The following is a 13,689-nucleotide window of genomic DNA, read 5'->3' as shown; positions in this document are numbered from 1 at the left end:
CAGAAATTTAAATATTTTAATGTGAACAATGCTATGATATATAATGAAAGTATAAATAAAATAATTACAATTAATAACTTCATATATACCAACAAATAAATAGTTTTTATAACTTTAAATATCTTACATACACTCAACAATAACAAATGTTTAAAAACCGTTTAGTCCACAACGCATAAAACTATGCTGTAACCCATTCAGAAGCAAATTCATTTCTTTATCCCATTACTTAACAGGACTAGACCCAGATGCACATATAGTTTCAGTTTCATAAACATTTTATTTATTTAGTTATTACGGTTACCCAATCTTGAGCGACATTATTTTAATTGAATATACCAACTGTCCCATCAAATTGAAACATAATTATATGGAGAATTTTAAAAAAAGATCTAGTACATTTACTAAATGCCAAACTTTAACTCAATTAAAATAAACTCTTGCCCATTCACTCAAGGCCAAATACCATTATATCAATTATCATGCACATACAGCCAATTAATGCCAAAAACTATGAACATGTTCCTGAATAACAAGGTGTATTTATAGCATCTAACACTCCATCTACAACAGCAAAACTTAAAGGTCCTGAAATATGCAACAAATAAATATCTCATTTTCACTTCCACATATATTTTATGCATAATATAAAAAAACAAATCATCTCAATTAAAATCTTATTTTTCCCCAAAAATTGATAACCATCTGGGATCCCATCGCATTAAATACATATTTGTATTAACTTTTGTTACACTGCACTATATCTTATGAATGTCTTACATTAGCATAAGCAGTCTACTGTAGTTTTTTTTATGGAAGAATGAAAAGCACAGGAAATAGAAACTAACTTAATAGCATAGTTGATAGAAACTTGACTTATGTTGTGTTGATTACTATTCAAACTACCTTGGACTATTCAGGTTTATATTTAGAATCAGACACGGATATGTATGAATATCTTTGCTTGACAATTGAAAGTTTCACAGATTTTATAACATCTTTTAAGTACACTTACTATCTGGATCCTCATTAACAAAAGCATCATCTGGAAAACCAACTACAGGTACAAGACATTTTTTACGAGGTCTACCCAGTCTATCAAGTGATCTGAAATAACCATTAATTGTTTTAACAACAAATAAACTTTCATTTTTCATCAAATAACAGATTGGATGTTGCCATGGATAATTGTTAATCAACTCTCATCAACTAGTAGAACAAATATTTAAACTATACCTCTTTGAATGCAGTAAAGGTAAGATAATAATAATAAACTTAAACAATTGGCGATAAAACTTACTCAGTACTATCTGACGGTATTTTGATATTCAGAAAATTTAATAAAATAATTGGTTTAGTATTTCTCTCAACCAGTGCCTAAAATAAAAATAGTAAATTTAACTATACATTAAACGTCTAAAATTACAAGTCAACTAGGATGTCCTATAAAAAGTTTTCCTCTTGATAATCAATGACTAGGAATACTAGTATGAGACATAAAGATAATTCACCTTCAAATATGCTTCCAAAGCCTGTCTTCTGTGTTCTAATACCTTTGAGTTCCATTTTAAAACTTTTTTAGGAGGAAAAAAGGGAGTAGCCATCAATTTCTTTAACTGAAATAATAGAAAATCACTAAATAAAAGCATAGTGTCAAACACATAGGTCTATGCCTTACATTTTGCTTAGATTTACTTCATTAAAAAAAAAATTAAAATGACACCATGATTAAAATCATTAATTGTAAAATTATATTCAGATGCCCTATGATAATTTTACCTCTTTGTTCAGTTCTTCAAATTCTGAATATCGTTTTTCTACGATCTGTTTTCTCCCTGAATTCCATACTTCTATTGTGTACACCTGAAAAAGATCAAGGGTTATAAAATCAATTCATGAAGTAGATTTATAATGTTTTAATGAATTGAAATTGCAATAAAAAAAACTGCAAATGGAGTCTTTTTAACTCATTCACAACCTACCCAACACTAACACTTTCAAACTTCTTGGCATTCCTGACTGGCAAAATATGCAGTGTTAGTGTCAAGGGTTCTAACCATTAAAATGTCTTACTGTTATCTATTTTTTAGTTGTAGCTATCATAACTTATGACATAAGTAGCATTATTATGTCTATTACGCCCCCATTGCATTCGAACACTACTACTAGCATTCTTTGTCCAACAGTCAACTGCCAGCCTAATACTCTACATAAAAATCAGTGTGAACACTGCTCAGTAAAGCGTACCGTATATGTCTGAGGGCCCTTTACTTTCTTAAAACTTGGGATAAAGACTCTAATGAGCATCGTTATGGAAAATATCTTATGCCGGAAGTTCCTAGCCAATTTATCTGGTTACACATTTGTTTCACAAAACGTACCTACTTTCTTGGATAGTGACGAGACACACAAATTTATAAAACAATTTTATTTCAATAATTGTTTACAATATTTTGACGTATTAATTACTGATTTCAATGTATCTTTTATTTCAAGAAAAGTAACATTTTTAGACCCATTAATTGCAGTTGACTGAACAGTTATGGAGAGCTTCAAAGAGGTGTCATTTTATCGAATGGGTACGTTCTATCAATACAAATCGTAACCAAAAAAAAAAACAACCGATAGACATCCGGGTTGGGCTATCTTGCTATTTTTAACTTACAAGATTCATGATGAGCAAAATATAAAAATAGATACAAAAACAAATCCAATACAATTAATAGAGTTTAATCCTTTCGTTAATGATGGCTTCTAAATTTGTTGACACTGTTCCAGTAAGTAAAAAAAACCAAACAAGTTTAGTTATCATTATCATAGCTATTATTGTTTTCCAAGCCTTTCCTTTCTTTTTTATCTGAAACTGACAATATTTATTTAATACTTGTTTGTCATTTCAATATTGTACATGAAGTTGATATCCCAATATTTAAGCGACTCTAACAACAATTAAGCAAACAGCAGCGGTGGCTAAAAAGAAATTAAGGCTTGTATAGTTGTATGCAGGGCCATTGATGTATATTATAACTCTTTGTTACCTATTTACCTGACACTTTATAAATAATATTATTTGTTGAGCAATGGTTGATATCAAGGCTCAAGTAATGCAAAAAGACTGATATGATCTGCAAAATGCTATGTAACCTACTGTATTATTAATTTTTTAGATGAGTGTTATGGAAGACTACATAAACTGTACCATATGTATGAATATTTTGAAGAAAACTGTTACCACTAGTTGCTGCCATAGATTCTGTGATACATGTATAAGAGAATGGATTGATAGAAATTCTTCTTGTCCATGTTGTAATACAAGACTGACACATGAAAATCTGTATAATGATCGTCAGTTTGATAGTCTAATAGGTAAATTACTTTTTCTTGGTATTTTATGAAAATAAGAAAGTAAGATAGCTATTTTATATTTAGGAAAAATCTATATTAAAGAATGAAAAGCAGGGTTGGTTTTAATATAAACTTTTGAAGGATATGAAGACAATATAGATAATTTTGTTTGATATTTTATTATTACAATGATACATATGAACATACCATTTATTTTTAGAGGATATAATGAAAGATAAAGAAAGATCTGAGTTAAAATATTATGAAGAAGTTTGTAATCAGAGAGGTAATATGTTTTCTTTTCATAAAATAGACTAACAGATTTTGAACTGAAAAGCCATGGCAGCTTAGTGAGTTAAATACTTTCTATCTAACATTGGCTTTGTCAAGTAAAGGCTTCCATCCAGACAGAAAATAAGATATTACTCATGTTTTAAACCCAGTTTCTCCGCCTTTCATTGAAGTCTGAGGAACTATTGTGGAATATGCATGGTATTCATGTGTTAGATGCTTGCCAGAGACAGAGATCAAGATAGCAACTGTGATGTTTCCAACCCAGTTTACCCCTATTCAGTGAGGCAAAAATCATGGTTATGATGCCACAATAAACATTGGCTCTGTTTGCTGCAAATGATGCACATATGGCATATTGATCTTATCACATAGATAAGTAATTGTACCTGGCATTTCATGATCAGAATGATACATGATGTATGAATTTCTGTTTACTGTATTGTAGTTTCGATGAGAGAATGTTGTGACTTAGGTCAGAAAGAAGTTTATGTTGAAACTAGTTCTTCAGGACAGAATACACTTAATCAACCACAAGAAGAATTAGAAACAGTAGAGGTTGTATTCCGTAGTAAGTTTTTATAGATTCTTATCAACAGTTCAACTAGTTGAACTGAAATTCAGGCATATAATAAAGGAGGAGGAATATAGTTAGGAATATTTAAAAAATAACACTAGTATTATTATTGATGCATTACCAATAAACATTTTGATTTTAGAACATCAACAGAAAAGTTTAGCAGATCATGGCAGATATTTTCAGGTGAGAAAGTCATTTATCTGAATTCATTGGCATTTGATAGAAATTTAGAAATTGATATGTGATGTAGGAATATGGCAAACTACTAATGCAGTCACAAATAGCATATTGTTATTCTTTGCAGATGAAATTAAAAAATCATCTGATGATTTTGTGTCAAAATTCTATTTCTATTTTCTATTTGAAAGCTATTAGTTTAATCACATCATTATTGTAATTTTTTTTTAAGTCTTTAAAAAATGAATACGAAAAGAAAAGGAAGAAGTTAGAGCAAGAAAAACAGAAAACAATAGATGAAAATACTAGTGGTATGTAATTAAAAGGATACTACCTTTGAGAATGGACACACAATTTAAAGTCTCAAACTTAGTCAACAAGTGTATGTATTTATCAGTTTGACATACCAGTTGCCATGACTAAAGATTTCAACAACAAGCATGCTATTATTGGTTTCCTAAAATATAAAAATTTGTGGTAATGATTTGAAAAGGATTACATTTACTAGTCAACCGTTTAAGCTAGACATATAGAAAGAATATATTTGTTGGTAAATGAATATTTGTGTAATCATTGTTTTGTAAACTTGTACAATAATTGTTTGTGTGTATTTCAGATGTCATGAAAGTTGAACATTTAAATACAGAAATTGAGAAACTAACTACAGAATATAATAATTGTCAACACTTAGTAGCACAAGCCTATGACAGGTATTCTATATAAACAACAATATTTCAGTTAATGCTTTTATAAAAAAGAACTTTTTATATTATCTCAAAATTAAAGGGCATATGTAAAGTGGAATTCAACCAACAACATACAACCAATACAATAAGTATTTCAATTTATAAAGCTTTTATATATTATTATACTTAACTACAACAGTCCTAATATTACAATGATAATAATAAATCTGACAAAATTAAGTAAAATTTCGATATCTATAGTCAATTTGAAAATGTCTGTATAAACAGGTATAATATGTTATATTTTATAGATATTTAACAGAGAAGATTCCTAGTTTATATATATTACCAGTCTCAGTATCAGTCTATATTGTGGAAAAAAATATACGTTTACAAGATTTTATTTTTCAACCAGAGGAAAGGTTGGTTTTCATTTGATTTAATTTCTATTCATGAATATTTGGAGAAGATGCGAGGTGGTATTTTAGTTTTTAAAAGTGTTTTTCTTGCTTTAAATAGTACACCCGATGTTTCAGCAATGAAACAGTCAGTGGTAAGCTTACAGAAACATCTCTGTGGAGAAAAGAACTTTATTATGGCTATCATTCAACGACTGAAATGGTTATTGGTGATACCATATTTTTATGTAAATTGTATTTTTACAGTATGAAGAAATTACAAGATTTATTGAGCAGAACAATGTTAGAAAGACATGATGAGATCATAGAATATACTGACAAAACTATTTATATATTTGGGTAAATACACTTTATTTTGAAATTTTCAAATTAAAAAAACATTTCATTATTTAAGTATAACTACATCCATTTTTGACATTTTTTAACATGGGAAATTTATGGTTTACCTATAGTGCTCTAAATGGATACAGGAAAGATTGATGTCAAGAGATCTGCCCATACTCATACCTCATGCTGCTGTTGATCCCTTGACAGTTGGCAATGGAAAAGAGTGGACAGATTTCTCTTCTCACTGCCCATTTTATTAGCCCAGTATGTTGCAGAACTTGTGAAACCCTTAGTAATCATATTTTTTCTTCAATCGCACTTAGTTGTATACTCTCAACAGAAATGTTTGTATTTTAGTCCCATGTGTAAAGTGAAAGGTGGAGATGAAATAAAAAATATAATAGATGAACTAGAGAATGGTAGGATATATGAAGGTATTAGAAGAACACGATGGTGTGAGAAACCAGTTTTACAGTGTGAAATGGTAACAGTCTAATTTAGATGTAGATTTCCCCAGGCTCACAATAACATTATATATGTTAGATTATATAATGCATTATAATAACATGTAACATCCAGAGCTGCTTTTTGCAACTTTCTGAGGTCAAAGACTTTTTTATTTCAAAAAATTATGTATGGAGATGTTTGAATGGTTTGTATTCTTGAGCATGAGTTGAGGTGCTTTATATAGGTCGGAAGGGAAGAAATCTACGCTGGAATTAATGAACAATGGCTTAATCCAATTGTATTATTTGTTTATTTTGTTTCTATTAGAAACCAGGATCTGAGATTGTGTTATTAAACTGTATGAAATATGAAAGTGATAATCCACCAACATGTTTTGTTAAGAAATATAAAGAAGGAGAAGACCATATAGTTGATTACTATAAATGTCAAGATTGTAAATTTAATTGTAAGTTTCTCGATAAATTTATGCATAATTTTATCTCCTATGAAAGTGCCTTTAGAAGATGCTGTTTTTACTACATGATTCTAAAATTCTGTAAAGAATTATGATTAAATCATATGTTGTGTTGCTTAGATAAATACAGCAATTTTAGCAAATCATATTTAGATCATAAAAAGATTTGTCTAATAGCCATTTGTGATGTTAATGTATATGTTGTCTAATTTAGTTACCAGTGATAAACATAATGTTAATGTTTATCACTTGAGAACTTTGTGTTCAAATAATACACATAAGACTATATCCATAAAACTGTTGTTTCTTAATAATGTTAATTTATTTGTAGGGATCTGTAAATCCTGTATCAGAATATGTCATGAAGGTAAAGTCAAAACTTTTTATCTTAATTTGTAAATAGTGACATACCATTGACATACCCTTACTTAAGGCAATACAAGGCTCGAATGATTGTCCCTATCAAATCATGTGTACATTCTATGTTTTACTTGTTGCAGCTAAGACGACCCATTCTATCCTTACACATGGTGTAAATATTACATTAATGCAACTTTTGCTTGATTTCAACAATTTGAGATAAGTTATACCACAGGTTTTTTATCATTTTCACAAGTGATGTACTTTCAAATGATAATATGTCACTTTCATTTTGAAAAATTGTGGAATTACCTTAAAGATACTCATCTATCAGTGTGTGAATGATTTTATTTTTCTCTTCCAGATCATAGAACATCAGTACATGTTTTAAACAACAAACCAACTTGGTATGTTGTATTTAGTCCTTTCAATTTAATTCAATTAAAAAGTAGTGAAAAAACATCTCTTGGGCAAATTATCATTAGGTTAAGTACATGTGAATTTGAGTTAAGAAGGACATGAAACTCTTAAATATTTGCTCTACCTACTCTTCCTGAGCTCAGTTTCAAATATCCCTAGAACTTTTCATATTCAGATTGTCGGTTTCCCCCCCACAATTCAACAAAAATTTAATGTGAAATTTTATGCTGATATTTTTGCTGTTGATATTCTACATGCAATAAATTCTATCTTTTTTATTGATATAATGACTTGAAATATTTCACATGATAGTTATCAGGGGGTGAAAGCAGACACCGGGCTGACTCTCGAAAGCACAGGCACAGGCATCAGAACATGATAGTGTGACTATATGAATTGATGTAATCTATTACAGGGCTTGTTGTTATTGTCCAAAGAAAAAGAAGTGTTGTATATGAAGTTCTTTAAGAGTTTAATATTTTTGAATAGCAATAATGAGAGAATGGAAAGTTGAAAATTACATAGTGTGAGAAGTTTCTGTGAGAAGAATCTTACTACTGAAATCTTAAAAATGTTGAATTTTAAATTCAGAGAAAGCACCATTAAATTAAATATCGATTGTTAGATCTATTGAGATTTTTTTTATTTCCCTTTCTTCATTAACATGTGTTTGAGCTTACTTTGACCTCAGAGTGTCAAAGTTATCATACTGTATGGTTAGCAATAAAAAACACTGTTGAAAATTACTTTTTCTCTATGTTAAGATATTAGGAGATTGTGCTCCATCTTTTTAATTTAAAAATCATGATATATTTATGAATATATTTGTTATGTTATGGTTATATTTATCATCTTTAATAAAGAATTTTTATTTAAATGTCTTGTTAATTTCCTGATTTTAAAGGGACAAATTGGCCATGTTCAGGGGTTAATTTTAGTCTTGAATATTCTTAAATAGTCTACAGAAATACTAGAAATGTACAAAAATCCTCCATAATTCCCTCAAGGTATCTCACTTTGTATTTCTATATAGGCTAGAGCTATAGAAAAGACAAGTCTTTTTTTTTAATTTTTAAACGCAGATAATTCTAGACACACATGGATTTGAAGGCTGAAATTTCATTAATACTGATTGACTTAGGTAAGAAAGGACTAAGGTACCATCATCCTTACTGTGAATTTCATAATCAATTGTATAATTTTGATTGGAAGAGAATATGGCACTCTGGCATGAGTGTAACAAATGGTCTATCAAAAAATAAAATTTTCAGTCACAAGCAAAATAGTTCAAATTTGACTTGTTTCACTCAATAATATGACATCCTTCAAAAATAATTTTCTGCCTACAGGATTTTCCATATATGATTTTGTCTAATAAAGATTTTATTAATTTGAACAAAACTTAAACCCATACATATCTCTAGCAATCCAGTGTGTTAGATGTAGAAATAGATTTATTTTTAAATAGATATTGTCACCTATTACACAATTTGGTTTTGAAAATTTAAAAGAAGACAAAAACTTTGCATGAATGCAATCTGAACTTTCTGGCAAAAATATCTGAATATTCAAATAATTATCAATTTTGGCCCTAAATTTCCCACATTCCAAACTGAGATACCATTAGGTTTCACATACGTATGAGAGGCAAATAAGAGACTCTACACTTTGGTAAATTACATAAAAATGGAAATCTAAAAGGTATAATTTTCGAGTTGTCTTCTGTTCTCATCTTTATAAGGCAATTTTGATGGTACAGGTAATGAGGTCGGTCTAGATAATCTTAGCTACAGTCTGGATCACTAAGACATCTGTTCATGTATGAAAATGAGATTTTTCGGGTATAAATTATGAAGTCTTGAAAGACGATAACTTAGTAGACTTCGTGTTTTTATTTCAATTGTCAATAAATTTTTGAAAAATGTTTCCATATATATCATTATCATACAGAAAATTCAGCGAAATTCGTCCTTTCAAAATCAATCGAGCGTCTTTGACATACTTGTACAAAGATCACCGTCAAAATTTTACCCACAATGCACTATAATGACCCACTACGCTTGCGCAGATGACATTTTGCGGAGAAATTTTGGACACAAAAAATTACGGGTGCTTGTGATTTTTCTTCAAATTGACTGAAAAGACAGAAAAAGAATAACAAAACTTATGAGATGTCGACTACAAAGCATAAAGATTGGATTTTGGCATCCATTGATCAACTTAGAACAAGGAAAGCCCGTCCGGACCTCAACAGAATTTGCCACATGGTGCGACGAAGATTCGGACTGAGTGTACAAGAAGCGACGGCCAGTCTAGAGAAATTGGTAGATGAGCGAATTGTTGTTAAAGTCGAATATAAAGGTCTCACAAGCTACAGAAATGCTGCAAAATGGAAAAAGAGTGCAATGGGAGGACATATCCTTAATTCTAATGCTTTCATTCAAGACATTCAGAAGGCCGTATCCGAAATTTGTCGCAACAACTCGAGCGGAGAAAGGGGGGCGAACATCCGTGACATAGAAAAATGGCTAATGACCAATGCATCCGAGGACACTGAAAAGTTATCTTCAACCCACTTGGAAGAAGCGCTCAACAGAGAAGTAGAAAACAAAAGATTGAAGAAACTATTTTTCAATGGTCACTACATAATAAGCAAAAAATCTGAAGAACCTGCGTCGAAAACTAAACCTAGTGCAACAAGTGTTAAAACCGAAAGTGCGGCCGAAAATGAAATGGAAAAGAAGAGGGGTCGACCTCCTTCAAAAAGAATGGTGCGTGTCATTTAGTGGCCTAATTACATAACTTTTATTCATTCTCTTTTCAACATTAATGGAATATCCAACATATTATTTTTATAGCTTGCTCTCTTTCCAAAAGTCCAAAGAGAAAAGTAGAATTAAGACCTCATTCATCTTTTCTTTCAGAAATTCAAGAAAACTCATGGACCAGACTTTGAAATGGTAGACCCATTTAGTGTGGGTAAAAGAATGAAAAGCTCTGATAAGAATTCAAATGATGGGGATGCTGTTTGTAGTTATTGTAAATTAGATTCAAGTAAAAATACTAAAGGCAAACCTGAAAAGTTACTTGTGTGTCAAGATTGTAAAACAACAGGTAAAAACTACCCCATTTAACTTTTTAAAAAATCCAGAACTAAAAGTATACAACTAAGTTCCTATTGGAATTAAAAATGTCATCCATCTGAATACAACCCTATGTGAAGTTAAGTTAGATAGTGTCTATATGTTATTGTGCCGTGATTTTTTTTCATATTTCTTGTAACCCTGAAGCTTCAATTCAAGGATGTTAAGAGTGTATTTTGTTTCTTATTTTTCAGCTCATCCCTCCTGTATGAAGTATTCACCAAAACTAGCAAAGAAAGCATATAAAGGTGTTTGGCAATGTATAGATTGTAAATCTTGTTGCGTCTGTGATCGTGGTGAAGATGCTGTAAGTTTGGTAATCCATCCTTTAATTTGATCAAGTAATAAGTTATTGGCAGAACTAAGCCCAGAGGCAGCCTAGTTGCGTTTGGTCATCAACTTCCATAGTTGATAACACTTATTTTCAGCTACAGTGTCACTTGTAGAATAAAAGTTTGATATCTGGTTTGTCTACTATTAAATAACATTAACTGCTTAAATGAGGAAGTGATAAAACGTCTAATATTCCAGATTGTTATAAGCATTTTTTCATGCAGAGTAGATATCATGATGTCAATTTTTCGGCATAGTGCAATATGTTTTTAACTTCAGAAAAACCAGAGGCCCTAAATTCATGTTGAAAACTCTTTACATCAGTGAGACCAGTGTAATGCCACCATCTAAACTGAACAAAACTCAACCAAACTTGTATCTGAATATGACATATTTTATGATTATTTACAGACCACTATGTTATTCTGTGATGCTTGTGATAGAGGATATCATATGGAATGCCATCAACCTGTTCTTAAAGATAAACCTAAAGGTATAAATATAAGATATCATTATCAATACCTAAGAAAATAAACTGACCTTACACAGAGTTGTAGGTACAAGCCAAGGATGTGTTCTTTGAATATACCAAAACATTTGCTGTGAAATCAGATTGAACCAATATGTGTATTCTAAGTTGTTAAATGAAGTCATTATTTATTGTATGTCCAGTTTGAACTTGTATTACAATATATTTTGTAGGTAAATGGGTATGTTCAGATTGTGATAGTAGTTTATATCAAACACGAGAGATGGAATGGAGCAGTGAGAGTGAAAGTTTACATCATGAATGTAAGTATTATTATATCTGATGGTGTAAATGGTCGTATTTTGAGTGAAATACATTTAATATTTTGTAAATAAAATTGAATCATAATTTATGTAAGCATTATTTCAAAACTTATTTGTAGCGCTTTCCAAGTTTAAAATACATAATTGAAAATTAATTGTGTTTGTTTACAGATGGATCCTTTCCACCAACACCATGTGATTCCCCTGTACAAGGTGAAGACCAGAAATTTAGATATCAGTAAGTTAATACTGCCATTTTCAGTAGTGTACATAGAACATGAATATCTTTGAGTCTATTTAAAATTAGGCCAAACTTTCTCTTCAACATTCGTCTGTTTGATGACAACGTCAGCCAATCGAATTTCTGTTATCTGAATGTAACTTTTGTTTGCATTTCTCAAAATCCAATTGATGAAGAGGACAGAAATTTGATTGGCTGGAGGTGTCATCAAACAGACCAATGTACAAGAGGCCTGTATTTAACCCCTGACTGGAGTAGCTAAATTAAGAATAAAAGCTAGAACTACGGAATAAAAGTTTGGTCTAAGATTGACTGTTTTTATCTTAATGTCTTGTCTATTGCAGAATGTGAAATATTAACTGTAGTAGTTACTATCTCATATATAGTAACAATACCATTAGAACAGATATAAATATTTTATTCATATAATTCCCTGTAATATTTTAGTAGACTTTACAGACATCCTCAACCTTCCAAAGATTCTATAGCCAGAGTTTTATCAAAGGAGCCCAAATTAGATGGTAATTATTATCCGGATGCATCAGAATGGTCTATTGATGATGTTTTACAGTTTTTCCAATCATTAGGTTTCACTGATGATCAGATTGAAGTTTTTAGAGAACAGGTACTTTTTAAAATTTGTCTTTGGTTATTTATTATTTATATATCAGTGGTTCAGTGAGTTTGATCCTTTCTCACTAACCTAAAGATCCTGGCTGGATTCAACCCTAGCATAGGTCAAGATCATATACCTTCTTTACAGGGTTTCTTCATAGCACACGACATAACATTGTCAGTTCTCATTAACCAAATAAGCAGCAGAAAAGTAAGACTAAAAAAACTCAATTTGATTAATATTATCTGCATTATACTATCTATTTGATTATTTTTACAGGAAGTTGATGGAAAGTCTATTTTATTAATGAAAAGATGTGATGTGGTTTCTGGGTTGAGTTTAAAACTTGGTCCAGCTTTAAAACTATTTCAACATATAGAGGGATTACAGAGAGCAGGATTTGAAGATTGACAGCAGAAGACTAAAAGTTCCATTTTGATGACATAATTATGCAATAACTGATATTGTCATATATTGACACTGCACACAAATGTATATATTACATGTTTATTTGGGCTTTAAGATATTTGTGCGCATTTGCAAACATAAACACAAACATTAACACAAACATGGATTGTCCATTGTATTTTAGATAGTAAGTAATCAACACAATATAAGACAAGTCTGTATAGTTTCTATTTATTGTGTTTATGGTCAGATTCATCCCTAAATGAGCCAAAGTATCTTGGTTTGTAAACACTATTTCATTCATATACAAAATTGAAAGGGATAAGGGAACAGGCTTTGGCCTATATTACTTCTCTCCCGAAAATAGAAAGACATACATAACCTTCTATTGGCCATTAAGGTATTCTTAGTATAACAAATATCAAAATATTACAGTATTCATTATGTAAAGAGTGTTTGGAGAAATGGTATTATACACAGAAACTCAAAGTTTCAGTTTTATTGTAAAAGGATATAGAACATGTATATAATTGTTTATTAGCTTCTAAAGCATTGTTAACTTATTGTTATTATTTTGTGTTCATCTTTTAATTCTTACTGGTTGTCCATAGTTAATTAATCACTGTTTC

At 30.3% G+C, this 13,689-nt stretch overlaps 3 protein-coding genes across 3 annotated transcripts; 2 read left to right on the top strand and 1 right to left on the bottom strand.

The window, feature by feature from the left end:
- Positions 1–2: 2 nt before the first annotated feature.
- Positions 3–2,323, bottom strand: LOTGIDRAFT_204046 (hypothetical protein). Its single transcript, XM_009058470.1, has 6 exons — positions 2,248–2,323; positions 1,780–1,863; positions 1,512–1,616; positions 1,301–1,377; positions 1,016–1,107; positions 3–588 (listed from the first exon to the last, which is right to left on the bottom strand). The coding sequence occupies exons 1-6, from the start codon at positions 2,305–2,307 to the stop codon at positions 512–514; spliced, it is 495 nt and encodes a 164-aa protein (XP_009056718.1). The 5' UTR covers positions 2,308–2,323; the 3' UTR covers positions 3–511.
- Positions 2,324–2,664: 341 nt separating this feature from the next.
- LOTGIDRAFT_233027 (hypothetical protein) lies at positions 2,665–8,401 on the top strand. The gene is made up of 14 exons (XM_009058469.1): positions 2,665–2,777; positions 3,168–3,366; positions 3,566–3,631; positions 4,085–4,207; positions 4,356–4,399; positions 4,626–4,704; positions 5,010–5,103; positions 5,391–5,501; positions 5,745–5,837; positions 6,183–6,309; positions 6,600–6,738; positions 7,079–7,114; positions 7,472–7,514; positions 7,943–8,401. The coding sequence occupies exons 1-14, from the start codon at positions 2,745–2,747 to the stop codon at positions 7,983–7,985; spliced, it is 1,230 nt and encodes a 409-aa protein (XP_009056717.1). The 5' UTR covers positions 2,665–2,744; the 3' UTR covers positions 7,986–8,401.
- A 2,113-nt stretch (positions 8,402–10,514) lies between these two features.
- Positions 10,515–13,063, top strand: LOTGIDRAFT_120410 (hypothetical protein; the record flags this gene model as incomplete). The annotated part of the gene is made up of 6 exons (XM_009058468.1): positions 10,515–10,641; positions 10,865–10,977; positions 11,415–11,496; positions 11,706–11,799; positions 12,484–12,661; positions 12,932–13,063. The coding sequence occupies 6 exons, from the start codon at positions 10,515–10,517 to the stop codon at positions 13,061–13,063; spliced, it is 726 nt and encodes a 241-aa protein (XP_009056716.1).
- Positions 13,064–13,689: the final 626 nt, after the last annotated feature.

This window comes from Lottia gigantea, assembly GCF_000327385.1.
Source record: "Lottia gigantea unplaced genomic scaffold LOTGIsca_34, whole genome shotgun sequence".
NCBI classification, from domain to species: Eukaryota; Metazoa; Mollusca; class Gastropoda; family Lottiidae; genus Lottia; species Lottia gigantea.
The sequence above is the reverse complement of the archived record's forward strand: the minus strand, read 5'-3'. Positions and strand labels throughout refer to the sequence as shown.

Excerpts from the sequence above, each read along its gene's own strand:
- LOTGIDRAFT_233027 (XM_009058469.1), top strand. The coding sequence starts at position 2,745 with ATGATGGCTTCTAAATTTGTTGACACTGTTCCA. Across the intron at positions 3,632-4,084 it reads AGAAGTTTGTAATCAGAGAG|TTTCGATGAGAGAATGTTGT; the intron begins GTAATATGTTTT and ends ACTGTATTGTAG. Across the intron at positions 5,838-6,182 it reads AAAACTATTTATATATTTGG|TCCCATGTGTAAAGTGAAAG; the intron begins GTAAATACACTT and ends TTTGTATTTTAG.
- LOTGIDRAFT_204046 (XM_009058470.1), bottom strand. The coding sequence starts at position 2,307 with ATGCTCATTAGAGTCTTTATCCCAAGTTTTAAGAAAGTAAAGGGCCCT. Across the intron at positions 1,617-1,779 it reads TTGAAGAACTGAACAAAGAG|TTAAAGAAATTGATGGCTAC; the intron begins GTAAAATTATCA and ends CTATTATTTCAG. Across the intron at positions 1,108-1,300 it reads ATACCGTCAGATAGTACTGA|ATCACTTGATAGACTGGGTA; the intron begins GTAAGTTTTATC and ends TGGTTATTTCAG.